This window comes from Pseudonaja textilis, chromosome 2, assembly GCF_049901715.1.
Source record: "Pseudonaja textilis isolate UNSWEBS1 chromosome 2, rPseTex1.2, whole genome shotgun sequence".
In the NCBI taxonomy this organism is placed as follows: domain Eukaryota; kingdom Metazoa; phylum Chordata; class Lepidosauria; order Squamata; family Elapidae; genus Pseudonaja; species Pseudonaja textilis.
Window position 1 is genome coordinate 108516166 of NC_141991.1, and position 21723 is coordinate 108537888.

The window sequence follows — 21723 nt, forward strand, 5'->3', positions numbered from 1 at the left end:
TTCTAAGGGGATGCTCTAGTACAGTAGAAAAAAGAATAAAAAATAGTCTAACGAATCCAATATACTATCAGCCTACAGTTGTCTCATGTGAGAAAAATGTTCCATGTATCTATCTGGAGGACATTAAGTTGGTGAAAGCCACATTAGAAAATTTTCCTCCATACACTCAACTGGAATAGGAGCTGACAAGAGGCATTTCATTACAGGCTGAACACTTAAGCTTCCCAGCATATTATGCCCATTTTCAAGAACTGCAGAGGAGACTGCATTTTGAATAGTCTACTTTTGAAACTAAAGTATCTTGAATGTGGCTAATTTGTAAACAAAATAGATAAATCCTGCCTGATTCACATATCATAAACAATAATAAAAGCAATAATAAATGATGACAATTATGTAGGTGTCCATCATGTGTCTCCTGCCCGAAAGATCAATGTATGAGCTAATCTAGAGAACCAAAGTTGCCAAGGGCAGACCCCAGGACAACTGCCAAAGAATGAGTGTCTCAAAGAATCAAACTTCTTGTAGAACTTTTGGTTTTGACCAGCAAGGCAAACTATTTGCTGCTGTTCGCTCTCCTGATTCTCCCTTGTTTTTTTTTTTAGGAATACGAAAATGGAAATCCCTCAGGCATAAAAATGAACATGTAAAGAAGAAATTGTCATAGAATGCGGGCAAATTATGATATTTCATATTTGGCACAACTAAGAATATAAAGCCTGATGCAATGTTTCTATTTCGCTAGGTCTAGGTTTAGGACTTAAATAATTATTCCTTTTTAGGTTTGTTTGTTTTTTAGAAGACAACCAGACTGTGTCAACATTATGGCCAATAAACATCATTCTTCTATATTAACTATAAAGCCAAAAAGAAAATGCAGGTATTGTACCTAGAAGTCCCAGTTTGGGTCCACTTAATAAACATTGTTTTGCATGGAGTTTCAATGAGTACACACTAGGAAGTAGCTATGAAATAGGATCTGTAAGCAGAGTCCACCAAACCTGATGACTGATATTCAGACATAATGAATGGCTCATAGACCAGTGAAGTTTTTGATTCCTTCTCTCAATTCTCAATACAGCTCAGTTCCGTAACAAGATTCTTCATCTCCATGAAATGCTTACCTCCATCTCCAGGGGTAATTTATTCTTGAACATTTTTAAATTCAATCTTTTGCAACTTCTTCCTACGGTACAAGAATTCTGACCGCTAAAAGTATGGACACCAGGGCAAATTGTGCTTCTTCATCCATTGGCTAACTACACAATTATACAATTAACCAATTTTCTGGGTTCACATAAGATACCGAATCATAAACTACCCAACAAACTACCCATTAAGCACAAAAGACTAACTAGTAAAAGCTAACTTATAGGCTGTGCACTCATATTTACTAGGCATTTCACTGACCTAATTTAGTGGTTATTCAACTCTTAGCTGTACAGTACCTGCTGAAATAAACTAATTAGTCCATAATTTGTCACAGCAGTCTATGTAAAAACAGTTTTGTAGCCTTAATGTATTACTTTTTAGTGCTTTGGCTTAGAAATAATTCCCCAGAGTCTGGCTAAAGCAGCAACCCACTGTTGAAGAAAAATGGAAAACAGCGGGAATTATAATAGAAAAGCAAAGTGGCAAAAGCATTCAAGATTGGTTCCAATATAAATGCAGCAAGTTAAAAAAAAGAATGCTGAGTCTGACAATGCAATTGTGTTCCCAGTACTGGTGCCTACTGTCTAGTCTGTGTTTGTTTTCCAACATGGGAAGCAATCAATCATAGCTCAGCATCTGTCTCCTTTGCTCAATTGATGGGCCAAGATTAAATTATTAGATTTAGATTACAACCCCACTCCCAACTGTAAAGAAATATGTGGATGGTGGCACCTACAGATGACACTCTAAAATGAAGCAATTACAGCCTACAATACTGCATGTGAAAATGCCATCTTATTCTATTCAAAATACTATTGAAGAACACTCATCCATACAATGACAGTGATACAGGTTAATTAAGAAACTAGCAGGATGCTGCAAAGAAATATCACTCTCATCCTGCTGTCTGACTTTCTATCCCACATGGCAGCTCTGAAAACTTTCACTGCCCTAAAACAGGGAATGACGGCAGCAGCTACCCACGCAGTCTTTCAGGATAGCTCACAACTTCAGCGTAACATGATAAAATAAACTTAAATTTAATGCAAGGAAAATTAAAGGAAATAATTCCTATCTCCTTTCTTCCTTCCTTCCTCCCTCCCTCCCTCCCGCTTTTTGATTGCTGGCAATTGTCTGGACTACTCTCTGCAACTTTCACAGCAACATTTTAAAGAAATGGATTAACATTGTCTACTTCCAATGGCTCAGAGATAGCAACTGGCCCAAGTTCACTCAGCTGGTTTTGTGCCTAAGGTGGGACTAGAACTCAATATCTCCCATTTTCTACTAGCCTGATGCCTGATGTATTACACAAACTGGCTCTGGCGCAGATATTTACATTCTAAGGGTGGGGAAAATAAAAAAGTCTACCTTAGTAATGAAGGGAAAATAAAAAAGGTAACAAACAAACCTAGTTGGCATTAACCATTTTTAAAAGAATACCAATACCAAGCTTAGGTATTGTGAGTATCAGCATGCAGTCCTATGGCCAATTGTGCTTATTAATTAATGTCAGGGTTATGAGAATTATATAACAGTTAAAATTACTATTTGCTTTAGTCACCTTTGAAAATCTCAAAGAAGCCACCACTCCATAACTATCAGGGCATGATCCAAACACAATCTGAGATTGTACTGCTTGTCTCAAGTTTATAATTTGTTAAGAAGTTGATGTTCTTCCATATTTGCCCAATCAAATTGGCAACATAAATAATGCTTTTGGCTATTTCTGATTATTTGCATCCCTCCAACAAAGAGTGTAATTTAACAATGCTTTACGGTCTATAAATCCAAGACATAGGTTTAGACCCCTCTGAGGCAAGATGCAGAAGGTGGAATTACTTGAACAAAAACTACACATGCATATACACACAAACACACTGACAATAGTTATATAACTATTGTGAGACACACAGACTAGTCAGATTTTTCTTCACTAAAGAAGCAAATATGTGTCATATTCCTCCTCAACTTCAGGTATTCAGGGAAATCTTTTGATAATTAAGTCTGAAGACAATGCATTAGCTTGATGAGCATTGGGAGAAGTATTCTTTTGTTTAAAACCACTGGTATTAATGTTTTAGATCGGTGGTTCTCAATGTAGGCCATTTGACCATGCTATAACTCTAAGGGGTATAATAGATTTTTGAGGGAGCCACCTAAACTTAACTCCCAGGTGTAGAATCAATTTGTCATAAATCTCATGTCTGCTCATCTCAGCAGCATAAATACTGAAAATTATTATACTTTACAATAAATGTGTACCTGCTAGCAGTCAGCATGTTGAGGTCACCAGAGGTAAATGAGGCTCAGACGGCTACCTTGAGCAAAAGAAGGCTGAGAACTCCTTGTTTAGACAATAACTATATATTGTGTGGCCCACTGATTAAAATGTTGATCTGGATCTCCCCAAGTCACATCAGATGATTTTGAGGTCGATGGGTGAGTCTGGCTGGTTACTCGGTCTCAACCAAATCAAACCCACAGCTCAGGGAAATCCACAGCAGAACCCAATTTAATTCTGTCCTTAAGAGAGTGTATTATATGGCTTACAGAGGAGCTGTGCTCAAGCAAGCAAGTTTCAAGAAGAAGCTGCAAAAGCAAAATGAGATGACATGCTTGTTTCTGGTAAAGAGGATCTTCTGGCTTCCAGGTCACTGCATAAAATTCCCTTTTACATTAAGAGCCATGGCATTGGAATGTCAGTCCCTTTAAAATTTGGTCATTTTTATTTAGCAATACAGTAGAAAACAGACCTACAATTCCTACAGAGGGCTGATTTAAATTGTCTCCGTTGATCATGACTCCTGCTACAGATAGATTGCTTTTTTTCCTGGACAACCACATTTTCAAGATTGTACAAAAACTAAACATTGGATCCCAATAGCCAGGATAAGCTCACCTAAGCTTTTTCTGCTTGGCAAATTCCCCTTCTTCTAAGACTACTGAGAGAAGAAACCTTCCTTTGGGCAACCATGTGCTATGCAGCCTCTCTGCCCTATCCCTCTGGTCCTCTTTCCCCTGATGTATCACCCTAGGGCCAGATCACAACATAGCTAACACATGCCATGGGGATAGGTGTTTATGTGTTGCATTTAAGACACATTGCATAATCTAACATTACAACAGAAATATTCTTCTCTTGTACCTCCCTAACTCTGAAGCATGACAAGGGTACTGTTGAGAATTACACACACTTCTACCACTGCTGAATGTAACCCTAGATTTATTAATCTGCAAGGATGGATCATTGCCATATTTGCTTCCCCTGAACAGAGCTGGAAGACCTTCCAATCCCAGAAATTTAAAATACAGCCTTAACCCAAATCCATGCATTCCAGTGCAAAATAATATTCAGCTGCAGTGCACGACCATCAGAAGAAACAGGCAAAGCATAATCACTGAATAGGAAGAGGGTTTCCTTTCAACACAAAACGTGACAGGTTCGTCTGTTGTATTTAATGCTGATATCTTTCACATAACAAAACACCACTGACAAGAAAGCAATCCTATCCCTAATCAGATGTCAGTTACAGTTCACCAGGGCAAAGTGCTCTCTCGCATGTTCTCTCCCCCTCCCTCTTTATCTCCCTCATACACACATACAACACACAGATAATCCCTGGAAACATATTAGTAACTCAGGAAGCGATCCAGGAATTTTTGGGGTGGGGGAGGGAGCCATCTTGAATGAAAATGTTAGATGTGGGGGGGAGAGGATTCCCCAAAAAAAGGTAAACTTACTTTGCCACTTTTGGCTTGCTGAGACATCCACAGATCCGGCTGTTTGAAAAGCATCTGGGCTAAGACTGCTGCACACCACTGGAAACCTTGAAGAACAACTTCCAGTGCTGCTATCCACAGAGAAGCAGAGAGCAAGAGGGAGAGAGAGAGGGAGAGGGAGAGTGCGCAGAGCGGAGCGCTGCAGAGAAAGAGAGAGAGGAACAGCAGAGTGAAGCACCAAGCCACTGATTAATTCAGCCTGTTGCCAGTCACGCTGCTGTATGCTGGAGACAGAAGAAGAAGAAAGGGAGGAATGAGAAGAGAAAGATGGAGAAGTTCTTTTCCCTTGGGGTGAGGGTGCGGGGGGCAGAAGGATGCATATCCAACCAAATAATCCCCATGAACTACCTACGTAGAGATGTGATATTAGGCTGAGAATCAGGTCATATACATGTCGTTGAGCTGATGGAAGGCTCAGTTCTGATCACAGCAGCAGCGAGAGGAGAGCTAGTCACAAAAGGAGGAAGATCAGCCCTGGGAGCTGAGAAGGATTGTGAACCTTCGTACAAATTGAAAACATGCACTCACAAAGAAAGGGATATCAAATGACATGTATTTCCCATGCCCATTATTATTTCAATGCAATAGGAAAAGTCTTAGTGGATCCTCAATTTGCTGTGCTCTGTGAGTATTTAGTGCTGTCCACTGAGCATCCTTTTGCTCTCAGCAGGACTTCCCAGCAGTATTCCGGATGGGGAACAGCTCTTCTCCACCACCAAGCATCAAATATTCATAATATCTCAAGACGAGACACAAAAAGAAAATGCAGTATAGGTTATTAATAACAACCCAATAGTTCTGTGGCTTGCCGCTCACCAAGACAACAATACAGGGGACAAGAGAAGGACGCAGAGCTAACATATATAACTGTCATAATATTATACTCAAGTAGCAAAAAAGAAGAATTATGTAACTGACAAGAGTCAGGCCAACTTAAGCTACATCCTGTTTAAGGGACAGTGCCTCACAAATCCTCTTAGGGGCTGACGATGCTAAAAGTTAACATTTTAGCCCTACTCAAAAATTGCGTGAATGGCCGATCAGCTTCAGCGATTTGAGTATAGAGTTGGTTATGGCTGAATGAAGATCACCTGCTTTTTCAGTAATCTCTGGATGGTTTTTCCTTATCCAATTATAAGGGTCTCTCTAGCATGCATAATTTAGCATCCTAATGGTCTCTAATCTTCTTGCCCAGTTGAAAAAAGCAGCAGGTGATCTTTGCAGTGGTTTGGGGATATAAAATTCTTGCTGGGTGAAATTAACAATACTTTTGAATGCTGAACGCCAAGGGGGCTTTCTATCCCCAGGGTCTTTCTGGTAGCCTTTCTATTATCTCGTCCAGCAGTCTGATGAGTTCAGGACCAGAAACTCTTTCAATCAGCTCCTCTTCCTTCTACTCCCAAACCTTCTTTTCTAGCGCTGGATAGATAATTGTCTTGCCCCAAAGTTTCACACAAAATGACGCACTATGTGCTGCCAAGAGTCACAGTAATCAAAGTGGACTCAATATTGGGGGGAAAATAATGTCTGGTATGTCCTTGATGCTCTCTGAGCTTGGAGGCTTTTTCTTCCAGCATTTCATTGCCAAACTAGGTAACATCATCAGCGCTAAAATGGGGTGAGGTTTGCTCAAATGTTACCTTGAAATGAAACATCTGAAAGAAAATGACCAAGCTCAGAGAGTACCACAGTTTAACCCCCAAATATTCTCTTCTACTGAAATCACGGCTGTTACAAATTGATGCTAGGTTGACATTCCTGAGGGCCTTTGGACAGTAGGCTAAATTCCTTAATGAATCAAAGCACTGTGTGTACTTTATAAGGCTATGCACATTGGAAAATGATATGAAAGAAACAATGCACCTCTCTACTAAAACATGCACATATTTTCTAAGGCTTTGCATAAATCTTTAACGTGATTCCTAAAGCAGCCATGTCATTTTTTAGGCTGTAAAGTATCATAGCAGTTATGCAGAAGAGAAGACCAAAAATATCTAACCTCCTTATAACATACAGTGGTTCTTGTAGAGTAGAGAAGAGCCAGTGTGGCATAATAAATGGACCAGAAATTGAGAAATCCAAATCAAATTCAGCCCTGAGGCTAATGGGAAGATTGCAGGCAGTCCCTATCCCTAGCTTATTTATATTGCAAGGCTGCAAAATAAATACAGTATAATGGGAGGAGCGGAATACAACATGAATAGCTGTCTTCCCTGACCAGGTAGCCTCTAGAATCAGGGAAACTTCCAGAATCATCCTACTACTGGTATGATATCGCTAAGGCTAAAAGGTATAGCAATAAAGGGACCGGTCTTTTCAATTCAACGTGTCAATGCACATACTACTCATCATGGTAGAAAGACACAGAAAAATAAGTTATCCCAAAATGATAATAAATTTAGATGCCATAACATTTGAGATAAATCCTGCACAAGCTCACCGCCTCAGCATTACAGTCAATCTGCTCCATGTCAAGCCCAACATGAGCCCAGAATCTCCTGTACATGGAAAGAGTCATGCCATGGACTTGCTCTGTACTAAGAAATGACTCCTGACAGGCTCCCTTTGCCTACTTCACCCCTCCCTGAAAATGCTATTTAATTAATATTTGTGAGCTCTGAGCTGCACAAGGTTCATAATCATTGTTAACTTTATTAAATTTTCAGGGTATCAGAAATTACAGGTAACACTGGCCATGAGTAAGAATGAGAAGGAAGAATATGGTGAGGACAATAGTATGACCAAAACAAATATTTATCTCCAAAAAAGTATTTTAAAATATTTCATTTATTTATTTTTATGACACTCTTAATATTTTTATGAATAATTTGATATGGTGAAGATTTTTGTTTGTTTTTGTTTATTTATACTCCTTTATTACTTTTACAAATATCTCAAAGTGGTGAACATGTCCAACACACCTTCCTCCTCCTATTTTTCTCACGACAATAACAACCTCTGAGATGACTAACGCTGAGAGAGAGTGATTGACCCACCCAGCTGGCTTTATTGCCTAAGGCAAGACAGTCTCTTTGATCTTAGGCCAGCATCTTAACCACTAGACCGAACTGGTTATTGTTAGAAGAGTGGATTTTTCCTTATTAATGAAAAGGAGAAGAGATGTGTGCTGTCTATAGAGGACAGAATAAGATGTGAACTTCACCACTTAGCAAACCGTAGGACTTTCTAGAATCTTCCAACCATCCCTGTGCTAAAATAACAGCAAGGACAGGCTTTTAGTCACTATGATGGCTGGGTAATGCTGCAAAGATTTGTAAATGAGTAGTGTGGAAATGGCCTAAAGCTGAAGGGCAAGACACACATCTCAAATCCAGGGAACTACTGATTAAAACATGCTTTTTTTTTAACTTTGGGCCCCTAGATGCCATTGGAGGTTGTACCTTAAGTAGCCCAAAGTCATAGCAGCATTAAGATTGGATGAACCCCCCCCCCAAAAAAAATGCTTTGCTTGAGATGCTGAAGGTGTTGTTGGTTAAAGATAGCCACGAGAGACTTGGCTCTGCATCTGACCATTCTTTGGCTAAAGCAAACTCTGGATGGCAAAGAGCCTATATAACCTACTACAGGGTCATGTAGCCTCCAGGATTTGTACTCAACTTGGAGATTTTACTTATCATTATTTGAGGGATGAAAATGCCAGCATACATAACTCTAGGAGTAAAGCTCAAGAAAAGCAAGAGAGCATTTGTGGTGCCGATTACAAAAGGAGCCCAGTGGGGAAGGAAGGGGAGGGGAAGGAAAGAGAGGCAGCATCTTTCTCCAGGGCATTGTGTTTCCTAGACGACACACACTCTGGAGCTGCACAAAGGAACACAATGTTTTGCACAGCACAGCTCTCCCTCCACAACCTCCCAGCAACACCACTCCCCACCCCCACCCCCTCACCCCAGCTTTTCCTTAACACCATTCCTAGGAAGTTCCTGGGCTGCTGAAGCACAGCTATTGGCAGGTGGGGTTGCAGAAGAAGAAGAAGCGGGGCGGGGGGGAAGTGGGGGGGAGAAGAGTTTTGAAGCCATCTGGCCTGGGAAACTTTCAGTCCCCAACACAGCAGTTAAATGAGTTCTGATCTCTCCAGAGAAAACGCTCCCTGGCAAATGATCCTGCAACTGCTCTCTCATCACAATTTTGACTGACTGCATGGCACGACCCTGGAGGGTGATAGCATTAAGGGATGCTTTTACGCTGCTTCTGCTAAACAGAATAGGAGCACCTTAAGCTTGGTGGGCAGCCAGGTCTTCTTCCCATGCTTTGGCAATCCGCCTTAACAGACCTGCTGTCTAGGTTGGCTGAACTTTTTCCTTAATAAATAAATGAGAGCATATACTCTTTCATTTAGAATCATTCGATTTCCGTTTACAGTTTGAGAAATATATGGAAAGTTTGTAATCTCTTTTTGTTTTTATGGGAGGGGGAGTTCTGTGTGTATGTATGTATGTGTGTGCTTTTTTAAAAAATAAAACTTTTAAAATAATAATATGAAAAGAACTTTTCCCTCGATAAAAAGCCCAGATTCTTTCTAACGGAAGACAACACACAAAAGCATTTGATGTGCTAATAAGAGGACCTTTAAAAAGCACAATGTGTACTTGTTTTTGATAAGAGAGTCAATCAGAAAGAAGAAAAACTGGTATTTATCAAATAGGAATTATCCCAATGGGCAGAGGGACATGGCTGGGGGGGTTGGGGTGGCATACGGAGCACTGATTAAAGTAAGAAATAAAAGGATGAGACACCTGAACCCCTGAAGCCATTTCATCTCCATCCTTCTCACACTAAGCATCACAGGAAGAAAGGTTGGAATTCTAACAAACGGTACCAGATCTTGGGGTGTCTTTGTTCATGACAAAATAGTTGATAAATAGTTATCACAAAAATCCTGTTTGCAGTTGCACTGGCAGTCAATACAGAAAAGAACAGCAAGGCATAATTCATAAGCTTCCTCATACTGAAAGCAAAAGTCCAGGAAAAAAACCCCTCAAAGACAGTAAAAACTGCAGAACATACAAAAAGAGAGGCATAACTGCAGCTGAGAAAACCCAACAGAAGTAGCAAGAGGGGTTGAGCAATAGGCTATAACATGGTTTCTTACATTTTGATTTTATCTAAAAAAAAATTTAATCTGACTACATCAGCTCATTCATCGTATGATTACTGTGGTTTAAACCATGTACAAACTCGATTTTACTAAAGCAGGAAGAATGTTCTAGGTCTAGGAGAAGAAAGTAATTTAGTCTGGATTTTTTGCAATAAAACACATTTAATTGAAGGTGTGGTTGACACCTCACCTCCAATCCCCTTACTGTTGCAATTTGGTTGTTTCCATATGAACTATATTATTGCCCAGAATATGTCCTCCAGAATAGGACAGCATGAGTTCTCTTTGTGAAAATATTAGTAGAAGTAACAAAATTGATAAACAGAGGTGGGGGGGGGTAATGATAGTATTTCAGGAATTCATGAGTTATCACAATCCTTTTCAACATTTATGAATCTACAATGTACAGGAAAAGGAATGGATCAGACTGTATTTGCTCCACAGTTCACAGGTTGTCTCAATATCCAAAGATATGGTTCTCTTATATAATAGTTAAACAATGTTACATCATTATAAATAAAACTATTTTGCACAGTTCCTTATTACTTTTATAAATCACAGCTTCTCCCTACTAGGATGCTAGGCTGATGCACAGCAATTCAGAAAATAAAACCAAGGAAGAGGATAGCAAACCATTCACTTCTTTTGTCTGTAAAGGAAATATACTAACAGAGCTTAATTCAGATAGGCAATAGTTAAATTAAACCACAGTAAAAAACGTGCAATTTGGCCAGGCAGGGAACAGAAGATGCAGAAATTAATACTGTAAAAGAGAGAAATAAGGGGTTGTGGAAAGAGACCTCACAATAACATTATTTGTGTATAAATTGACATTATTTACAGTCCATGGGTTATAAAATATTGTACATAGGCCTGCAATATATAATTTGCCAAGTCTGAACATGGAGAATTATAATGAACTATGCTATAGAGACTGAATATATTTAAATTGCAAACTGAAAACACACAAATGGTACAAAAATTTAAATTTACCCATCCCTAAGCAAAAACAAACATTTACTCTGCTGATTTTACCAGCCTCTGCAAGTTTTAACAAAAGTTCATTATGTATACAACATTTAGGCTGAGTTTAAACATCATGCTATATAAAGCTATGGTTTTTATTTGTGCTTTAGCCCCTTGCATGAATATACTGCAGCTTATCATCTGTAGTTAATGGCTTGTGTGCATCCAATTAATTGTGGTTTCTTCAACAAAACATTACTAAGGAAACAAACACAATATGTGAATCCAGTCAGTGTACTACTATCTTGGCAGCTGCCATAATGACATTCGTATTTCCTGTTGATAGGATTATTTGATCTCTGGGAAAATATCATTATCCAAAGCCACAGTGGGAACAGGGTGAACTAACAAAACCTCTGCAATACTGGAACTAAGATAGTGAAACAGAATTTGCTAAATTGCTTTGCATGTGTATATCCCAGGAAGAAAGATATTCATTTTGCCAATATTAAATTATTTCAACATATCCCAGAGAAGGGGGCTTGGGGAAACAAGGGCTAGAAAATGAGTCTATTAAACTGGATTTCAGAGATACCTGGACAATCATTCAGGGTATTTGCTCTTTTGTTCTGAGATGCCCAATTTAGGCAATTTAGCATACAATAAATGCTGAATCTCATCCTTCATTGGCTATGAATGACAGGAACTACAGTAGAAATCAAATCTCCTAAGTTTCAGACTCTTGGACTTTACTACAAAATAGTTACACACAGTTCATGAACTTTGCAATATTGCTTACACATTTTGTTTTACACAATCAACCCATCAATACCTCTAAAAAAGTAAATTTGAAATGTTCAAATACACATGAAAACACATATTGCATGCCATATTTGGAGGTTATTCTACATTTTGAATTCAAAGTCAACTGCTCAAATGAACTGCTTCCCCTCAATCTTTTGGAAGTTTGAGGACAAAACTGATTGTACTCAATCCTTAAAAAGCAATTCAGATCATGTTTGGACAAAGTTTAGTTGTGCTGTTTTATAATTGAGGGTTTGAATATTGAATATTCTCTCTAAAGGAAAAAATAGCACTAAGATTGAAAACGATAGTGTTAAGAGCCCATTACCCACATGTAGGAGAGAAAAAAAATCCTCCATAAAAAAGCCATTCTGATAAAGAACATTCAGTCCAATGTGTTCCAATTATAATCTGAAGTAGTATGGCCTAGATACATCTGAAACAAAACTTTTTTTTACCTTATGGTAAATTTTAGTGAAAAATGATACTTTATCAAGGGTTAATTTTTTTAGTTCTAACTATTCCATTAACTTCCATGTTAAATGAGCTGGAGAGAAAAACAAAATGTTTATATGATCAAAAAAAAATAAAGGATTAAGCATAATATTTCACAAAGAAAAAGGGGGATTGGCAGTAGGAAATTTTAAGCTGCAGATACCACCTTTGGCTGTTTTACTAAAGTCTACTGAATCCAGGGGGTTTGCATAAATATCTTTGGCTGAATACCAACAGAAATGCATAACTTCGAAGAGATTATTCAATAAATACTATAAACAAGTATGGGATCACTTCAATATTAAACATTTGTCATAAAAAAATGAATCAGAGAGACAGTAACTCATATAGTTTGCAAAACTTAACCCTTAATAGAACAAAAAATGGAAGTTTTTTTTTAAGATTCTTCCTTGAAAATGATCAGCATCACCTAACTAGTTTCAGTATCTTCAAATAAGTAGCACAGTCCAAACAAAATTATAAAAACAAGGATTTAGAGGTTTGATTGGATTAGAAAAAAAATCAGTCTTATTTACAAATTAAAATATGTCTCAGAAACTTGTTAAACTGATTAAATATTTGCAAAATCTAAATTGGGCAATCAATATGAAACAATGGGAATATCAAAGGAATATAATTATATATTTATCTTGATTCATCACAGAGGAAACTGAATCAAGATATTTTACCATTTGCACGTTACTCCTGTGCTGAAACAGATTCAGGTAGACTTCATTTAGCAATCGTAACTGGGACCAACAATTTGGTCATTAAAGAAGAGTTGCTAAGTGAAATTACAACTATGCTTATAATCTTACTTCAAGCTTTCCTTTCCTGTACAGACCTACAAAGGTCATAAATATGAGGATTGGTTGCAAAGTTAGTTTTTCATCACCATCATAACTATGACTGGTTACTGTATAAAGCAGTCGCTAAAAATATAATTTATTTTCTGAAAACATTTGGAAATACAGTAATCCAGTTAGTTCACTCTTTCAGATTCCAACAAAACATAATATTTGGTGGCAATATCTGAAAAATGATTTATTATAGAATAAAACAAAAATTAATTTTTTTACACATTTGGTTCATCTTTTGTCAACTTATACTTGGTGGCAATGTCTGAAATAGTATTAAGGAATGAAACAAATCTTAAAGATTCGCTTTTCGTCAGTTATTTTTTTGTTAATCAGCAAACTTAACATTTGTACAAAATCTGGAGATAGCTCTGAATACTGTATGATAATAGTTACCATGATATTTATATGTCTTATTGGCATTCACATAGAATTTCCTCTTAATACAAATGTAATCTACACTGTGAGAATATACATTAATATCAATAATTTCATATTTAAAAAATAAATCTGATTTAAAATTTAATTCACCTTTGAAACCATTCATAGGCTATAATTTCAGATATAGACTTTTATAGAATTGAAAATTTGGCTTTCTCTTAACATAAGGTTTTAATTTATTAGTCCTGCATGACTTGATGGAAGGACAGAACAATTTTTTTCCTTTTAGATTTAATGGATAAACAGACTGAAAGAAAACATGGCACTTTGTTTCTCTATAGAATAATAGCAGCAAGACTTTCGTATGCACAAAGATGGAAAGATTTACAAATTCCTACAATGGAAGAATGAATGGTGAAGCTAATGGAATTGGCTGAGATAATGAAACTAATTATGTTGATTGAAGAAAAGACTTTGTCTAACATTATTTTTGCTTGGAAACCAACTTGCCAGAAACTAAAAGATTTGACCATAGAACTGTTTATAATTATAAAAATACTATTTATTACTGACTTTTGAATAAGAGATTCATGTACTTTATATCTATATCTGTACCAAATAAAGTTGGAATTTCTTCTCTTTTTCCTTTTTCTCTTTTTCTTCTTTTGCTTTATACTCCTGATTTTTCTTTAGCTTCTTTTTTCCCTAACACCTCTTTTTTTTGCTCTTTGAATTCTACTCTTTGCTGAAACGTAATAAAACATCACTCAAAAAAGATACAGAACATTTTACCTCTTCTTAACTATTTATTGTGACTTCTAAGTCTCATTATACTGACTGCCTTTGTTAATTATGGATTTTAATCATGGTCTTGATCATTTTCTAGCAGCACTAATCTAATATATTACTTTAAAAATTTTATTCAGTTTTAAACCATAAATTTGTTTTCTATCTTCTTGCTGCTGTGCTTATTTCTTTTCTTCTGATTTCCCCCCCGATTGTATTTTTAAATTTGTATTTGTTTAAAAAAGGAAACAGAAAAATGATATTTTTCAGCTTGAAAAAAGAGACGAGAAAGATCAGATGGCATATTACACAATAAGGGTAGAAAAAACAACAAGCAGCTTGTCTGTTTTTAAGGCAGCAGAAGTATGACAGCATGGTGGCAAAGATGAAATTGGAAAACAGCATTCTACTAACTGGTTCACTAGTCAGTGGTAACACAGTCATACAGTGTTCATTAGCCAGGATTTTGAAATAATTAAATGAACATGATTGATACCTATGCAGATGTATAGCTATTAATTACATTATGACTAAGTAATGTTAAACAATGAGTTTAAAATCCAAATTGAGACGTGCTCAAAGCAATTATACAAAATAACTTCCATAATTTATGCAGCAAAGAAGCTCCTTTAATGCCCCGGGGGAATCTTATTCCTGGCAAAACCTGAAAGTGTCTGCGCTCAGAATGTTTATCAAGAGACATTTGTCATTCAGAAGTGCCATTTATGTTGGCAAAGTATAACTACTAATGAAAATTGCCATAAATAACCTGAATGAGTGAGCACTTGTGTGGTTGGGTCCCTGAACAGGTTCGCCTCATATTATGTAAAAAAAAAAAAACCTTCCATATCAGTCAACTTACAAACACAAACATGACTGAACTCATAAAAACATTTCTTCAAGGAGCAGTAATTGTGTCTCCTACTGATCAGTATTAAAGTTGGTCACTGAACCATTTTTTGGTTAGCTTTGTTAGTTTCATTGGAATGTGGCTCCTGGGGCTGCTCAGTTAGAACAAAAGATATGCATAATTCAATAGCACATGCATCTATGATTCAGGAAGAAAGCATACATTCCTGGAATTCCCCTAGTTCTCCTGGCCTCAAATTAAAAATCATGCAACTATGACTTATGAATATATCTAATAATAAAATGGAGAGCCACATCAGGTACAGATTCTGAGCTCATATGAAGGGCAAATCATCCCAGGGAGAGAGGAATAAATGGCCTTGTGATAACCAAACCAATCTGTTACTAGAATACAGGTAGTCCTTGACTTACGACCACAATTGAACCCAAAATTTCTGTGGTTCAGTGAGGCATTTGTTAAGTGAGTTTTGTCCCATTTTACAACTTTTCTCACCTCAGTTGTTAAGTGAGTCACTACAGTTGATAAGTCAGTAACACAGCTGTTAAGTGAATCTGGCTTCCCCATTGACTTTGCTTGTCCGAAGGTCACAAAAGGCGATCACATGATCTTGGGACATAGCAACGGTTATAAATATGAACCAGTTGCCAAGCATCTGAATTTTGATCACATGGGATCATGGGGATGCTGCAAAAGTCGTAACTGTGCTAAAAGGTCATAAGTGACTTTTTTCACTTTGAACAGTCACTAAACGAACCATTGTAAATTGAGGACTACCTGTAAAAGCTATTGCCTTAGTTTTTTATACAGCCAAATCAAAAATGTATCGTCAGATCACCTGTACTGGCCTCTCTCAACATTACATTCATCAGACTGATGCAATACCTGAAACCCCAGTGAGCCTATCTCAGACAGGAGAATTCCCCCACCCTCGCTCACTCAGGTCTGGTAATTCATTCAGGTGTGGCCTCTCACTTACGATCAAATCAAGGCTGATCATGTCATGGATGAGGATGCATTTATTACAAACAGAATTGGCACACGTTCACATCATCTTGAGCACAGGTTCTCAACAACCCATCTAACCTGCCTCTTGAGTTGAGATTTGGAGCCTGGAAGCAGAAAATGGCTGCAAATCTCTTTCCCCAGCATGGTCCTCGACCTACGACAATAGTAGAATCTGTCCATTATTGGAGTGTTTTTGCTGAAAATCATAAACACAAAGTTTGGCAAAAACTTTGTAACTCATATAACCATGGGATGCTGCAAATTGCCATAAATACAGGGTGGTTGCCAAGGACCCAGAATATGGTCACAAGGCTATGAGGGGGGCCATGACTGTTAGAACTTCAAAACTGGGTCATAAGTACTTTTCGCTGTCATAACTTCAAGGGGTTCCTAAGCATTGGCTACCAGTAAAAATCCACCTGTCTTATTGCACGCTTCCCTTTGCCCATCACAATTTTTCCTTTCCTCCTTCCAATATCCCTCCTCAACCTACCTAACCAACTCGCTGAAAAAAGGAGACAAGAATATGACACTGCTGGAACTACATCCTCTTTTGATCCAACAGAGATCCCTCAACATTGCTTGTGACTCACGCTGAGGGAAGTGTTAGTGACAAGACTGTAATTTCTATTCTTGTCTCTCTTTCCCCAATTGTCCTGAAGCAATATCCCACATTGCCTGACAAGTTTGCAGACAAACTTCTCGTTAAATAAAGAAACAAACAACAAAATGGCAGGATGCTAAAACATCTTAGCAGTTCTATTTTCACTTTAACTGAGAATTAAAGAAGGCTACATGCGGGCAAGTGAAGACTTTCCTGATCAGTCCAATGAAAAATTAGATCTGCTTTATCCTATTAGTAAGAAATTGCTATATCTTCATGTTATCTTTCACAAGAGGTGCCTTTAGCCTGACTCTTGCAACAGCAAGCCTCGAAATGGAAGTGTACAACACAATATCAGTAAATCATATAATCATTTTTATAAGATCCCAGTCTAGGATAGGTTTAATACAGGGAATGTACGAATGTCAATTTCAAGTCAGAACAGTTTCATAGTTCTTCTTTCTAAGCAAATTAATTTGGAGAATGATGCAGATTAAAAAGCTAGGGAAACAGAACTTACAACTAAGCTTAATTCTGATATATACCTCCCCAGCTTCCCTTTGCCTGACCTTAAAAGCTTATTTCTGATTAGGGCTACCAGCTCCAGGAGGCAAAAATATAGATTAAAAGTTAGAGTTTTCCATATATCTTTGCTGCCATCTTATAGTCATCCAGATTACTCAGTCACTAAATGATTCAGTCACTAAAAGAGGATTATCTGTATAGAAATCACTGTTTTAGGTTGTACATGATTCTGCCTGACAAACACCTTAGTGAACTTCATTCATTTTCCAGATTCTCTTCAATGGAAACTAAAATGATGAAAAATACTTTAATTACTAAACTCTTTTCCCACTGAAATCTACTCAGAATACATGCAATTAACCACAAGTAGACAAATACAGATCAAAATATAAGGATAGGTCTGTGGAAAAATGTACAAGACTGGCCAAGAGATTTCTATTTTGTATATTTTAAGAGTAGTAATAACAAAAAGGTGTTTTTTCCCACATTAAACTAGAAATTAAAAATGCAGAAATTAAAAAGAGGAAACAGAAGTGGGCTTTGGGGTTGCACAATAAAATAAATTATGGTAGATCATGAGCTCAGAAGCATTTTATTACTTACTTAACTAGACAGCCCATGAGGGATTGGGTCATCGGTTCAGAGAAATTTCCTTAAAACAACGGTAGTGGGCGCAATTTCCAATTTCCTGCCAGCTTCTCCATTGATGTTCTTTGTAGGAGGCTGGTAGAAAGTTCTAGAAATGATGATTACATGACCATGGCTGGCCTCAGCAACGCAGCGGGTGGCAGCATTGAAAGAGGTACAACTTTACCAAATTTCAATCCAATGGGAATTGTTTTTTCTAGATTTGGGGCACATTTCTCAGCCCATTTGAGGTACATTGATTCAAAAATTGCTGCCCTCTACGATGTGCTACTTTGCTCAATTGAACATTACAATGAAACAAGCAGAAGAGTTTTAACTGTGTGTAAATGGTAATTGTATGCCTTTTTTAAAATAAAAAGCCTTTTATTTTATTTTTAGTTTTACATATCTCTTTATATGAGCAACATGTTTCCAGATTATAACAGTTGTACATAGTCATACTTTCATTTCCATTTTTCTTATATAATATCATCACACATCATTATCCATTTCATTCATCTTTAAAAAAAATTGCATTTCATATTTCAATTCATTAATTCATATCAATCTCATTTCATCCACACATAAGTTTTCAATTCTTTATCACCTATTATTTCCATTTTCAGCTTACCACCTATTTTATTTTAGATTACATATCATTATCATCCTTAATTTTTTCTAAGCCGGTATATAATAAACAATCTAAAAAGAGTAAAAATAAAATAAAGCCGATATATTTAGAATCCACATGATGTTTTTCATTCCCCTACTTCAATCATAATAAAATACTCTCATGATACACTTCTAATATCCATTAAATAATCAACTGTATGTTTTGAAATGTATATATTGTAAAGTATCCCCCCACAGTAAATCACTAAAATAACTGAATATATCTCATTTTAACTTCACTTTACTTATAATCATTAATAATCATATTTTTTAATTCATTTCCATTCTCGTTTTTAATCAAAGGGTTCATAACAGCATAATTCATATACAATTCATATATGGTATTCAGCTTTGTTCGGGTATTTTCCCACGTCATTATAGTTGTGCTTTCAAAGTTGTAGCAATGTTTCAGCAGAATCTCATCTGCCATCATCAGGCTTCTGTACTGTGTCCGTCATACATACATACATACGGCTGTGAAAGTAATGTGTGTGTGTATATATATATTTCTACAGAAGCCTGATGATGGCAGATGAGATTCTGCCGAAACATTGCTACAACTAAAGCATAAAACTACAACGTACAATGACGGGAAGCCAATCATTCTTCCTCCTGAACATGAAGCTGAATGCCATACGTATATATAATGTATGTATGTATATGTGTGTGTGTGTGTGTGTGTGTGTGTGTGTGTGTATATATATATATATATATATATATATATATATATATACACACACACACACACACACACACACACTACATACACATACATACATACATATTACGATCCTAAAATACTTCCCAGCAAGTTTTAGACTAAATACCAATATATATTTCCTATGTGGTATCCCCCTTATAAAATCCCTAACCCTTACCTCTAAATTTTTTGGCTTTATTATTTCCTTTAATTTTAGCTAGCTTTCCCTTTTCTAAATTTCCCCGGTCTTTCTTCCTTTTTCCTTCTGGTATTATTTTTATTCCCCTCTGCCTGTCAGCCATGTTTTCCCCCACCCTTTCCAGTTCTCTTTTTGGAGTTTTCTTCTTATATAATTCCTTCTTCTTCTTCTTAGTCTTGGGAGCCTTATCTCTTTCATTTGTTGTCTCTGTTGTTAATGTCTCTGTTTTAAATCCTTTTATATCCTTTGGCAGTAGTCCTTGTTCTCCATGTTCATCTGGGCTGTTGTTTCCCTCTTCCGATTCATTGTATACATGCTTTCTTTGTCCTTCTGCAAGCTGCAACACCATTACTTTACTAATCATAGTGTCCAGCAACTTCATTCTTTCTTTTAAGATACCTTTCACAGTTTGCAGCTCCAACTTAAATTCTTTACTTATTTCTTCCATTTCTTTATTAAAGATCGAATTTTCCTATTATAGTCCTTGCAAAAAGTCTCCTCTCACTTTCTCTTTCTTCTGTTTTCTTGTCACAGTCAACCTCCAGCAGTCCCAAAATATTGTATTCCTTTATATTTTACTGTAGTCCCCTCTTTTTAAAGGGTTTTTTGTTTTATTACCAATCTTTTATTCCATTTCTTCTCTCTTTCAAATATTTATACGAGCAGTAATTTTCCATAAAAACATAAAAGAGGAAAATCTTTAACCATTAGGTGGTGCTCTATATCACTTTCTTTTCAAAGTTCTTTTATTTTTAATTCTCTTTTCTGTAGTATTAATATTAGATTTTATCCATTCCAAATAAGTCCAGCATTTTATTCAATGCCTAATTAATAGCCAATTCTATATATTAATCCAAATTTGATCTCTGATTTCATATAATTCTTTTATTTCCGGTATTTCCTTTACCTTATATTTTCCTCGTATTCCCCGTTCGCCACTTCCATTCTTCCAAACAAGGACACTTTCTTTCCGCTTTTCAGTTTTTTTTTTTTTTAAGTATTCAAAGTCTTTTACCCAGTTACACGCCACTCACCATTTCCACTCTCCAGCACAAAACTTAAGTCCCGCAGCTTCCCATCTTCAGGGCAGCCTTTGAACTGCCGCTTCTCCCTGTCTTCTAGGGGAGTAGATACCAAGCCAGGGAGGGGAGATGCGGCTCCCCTCAACCCAGCTGGCAGTCTCCCCCTCTTCCCCCCCACCTCTACAAGGTGGATCAGATGGTTCAGTCCCTCAGGGACCCCTCCAGCAGGGCAAGCATGGATCAAAGCTGCGCACGATCACGGTCAGGTCTGTCTTTGACAGAAATGCCACCGGAAGTCCGCTAATTATATGCCTTTATTTTATCCTCCAAAGTTAATATGTCACACTCGATGGGCCTGAATTCTAATTAAATAAGTACTGAAGACTAACAAGCATTAAATGTCATCCTACAGTAGATAAGCATGACCAGAAAACCTACCTGATGCTTCTCCTTGGAGTCCATGGTTACTCAGGGCACTGCACATACCCCAAAAACCACAGGAACCACTCTAAGAGAAGTTGTCTTCCAAATAAGGTATGAGGTAGGTTAATGGATGTCTGTGACACTGTCTGAGGAAATAAATAGGATAATTAGTTAAACGGTTAAAAAAACCAGCATACTGACTAGAATAAGGTGTTATGTAAAATGTAACATGATGAACACCTTGGCACTTGACAGATTTTCTTGATACATCTAGGAAAACTGCCAAATCCTGCCTCAGAACACAAAGCCAGATTTCATTAGGTGCAGGAAGAGTGGCTTTAAATGCCAGCTGGGATAGAGCTGGCTATCATTAATGGCCATTTGTTTTGTCTTTTATTTTTATTTCTAATCCAAGTCTCTGCACAAGTAATCTATGCAGAAACTAATCTTTCTTTTTTTTCCTGAAAACAGACCCAAACCTTGTTTGTTAAATCCGTGGTATCATTAAGCCAGGCCTGAAGTTATAAAAAGGGGGCCAGAAGATCATCAACATGTCATATTTTAGCATGATTTGGGCTATCAAGCGTCTAGCTGGGAAGCTTCCTCTCCCAATTTGCATTTTTATACTGTGGATCAAGGTCTAATCATAATTTGTATTTTAGCTATACATTAAGCACTAAAGCATGCTACAACTCTTTTGACTTGGTATATAAAATTAATCCTGAGCTTTTTAAA

The 21723-nt window shown here is 37.0% G+C and overlaps 1 protein-coding gene across 3 annotated transcripts in view; it reads right to left on the reverse strand.

Annotated features, from left to right (window-relative positions):
• The window catches only part of TMEM94 (transmembrane protein 94), a 64114-nt gene extending 42979 nt beyond the window's left edge, over positions 1-21135 (reverse strand). The window contains exon 1 of one of the 3 annotated variants that reach the window (XM_026701976.2): positions 21004-21135. In XM_026701976.2, coding sequence (XP_026557761.1) covers positions 21004-21027 — 24 coding nt within the window. In that variant the 5' untranslated portion in view covers positions 21028-21135. Of the gene's footprint in view, positions 1-4896; positions 5067-21003 lie in introns of those variants that run through there. The other 2 variants (XM_087924890.1, XM_087924889.1) reach the window with 2 other exon arrangements.
• Positions 21136-21723: the final 588 nt, after the last annotated feature.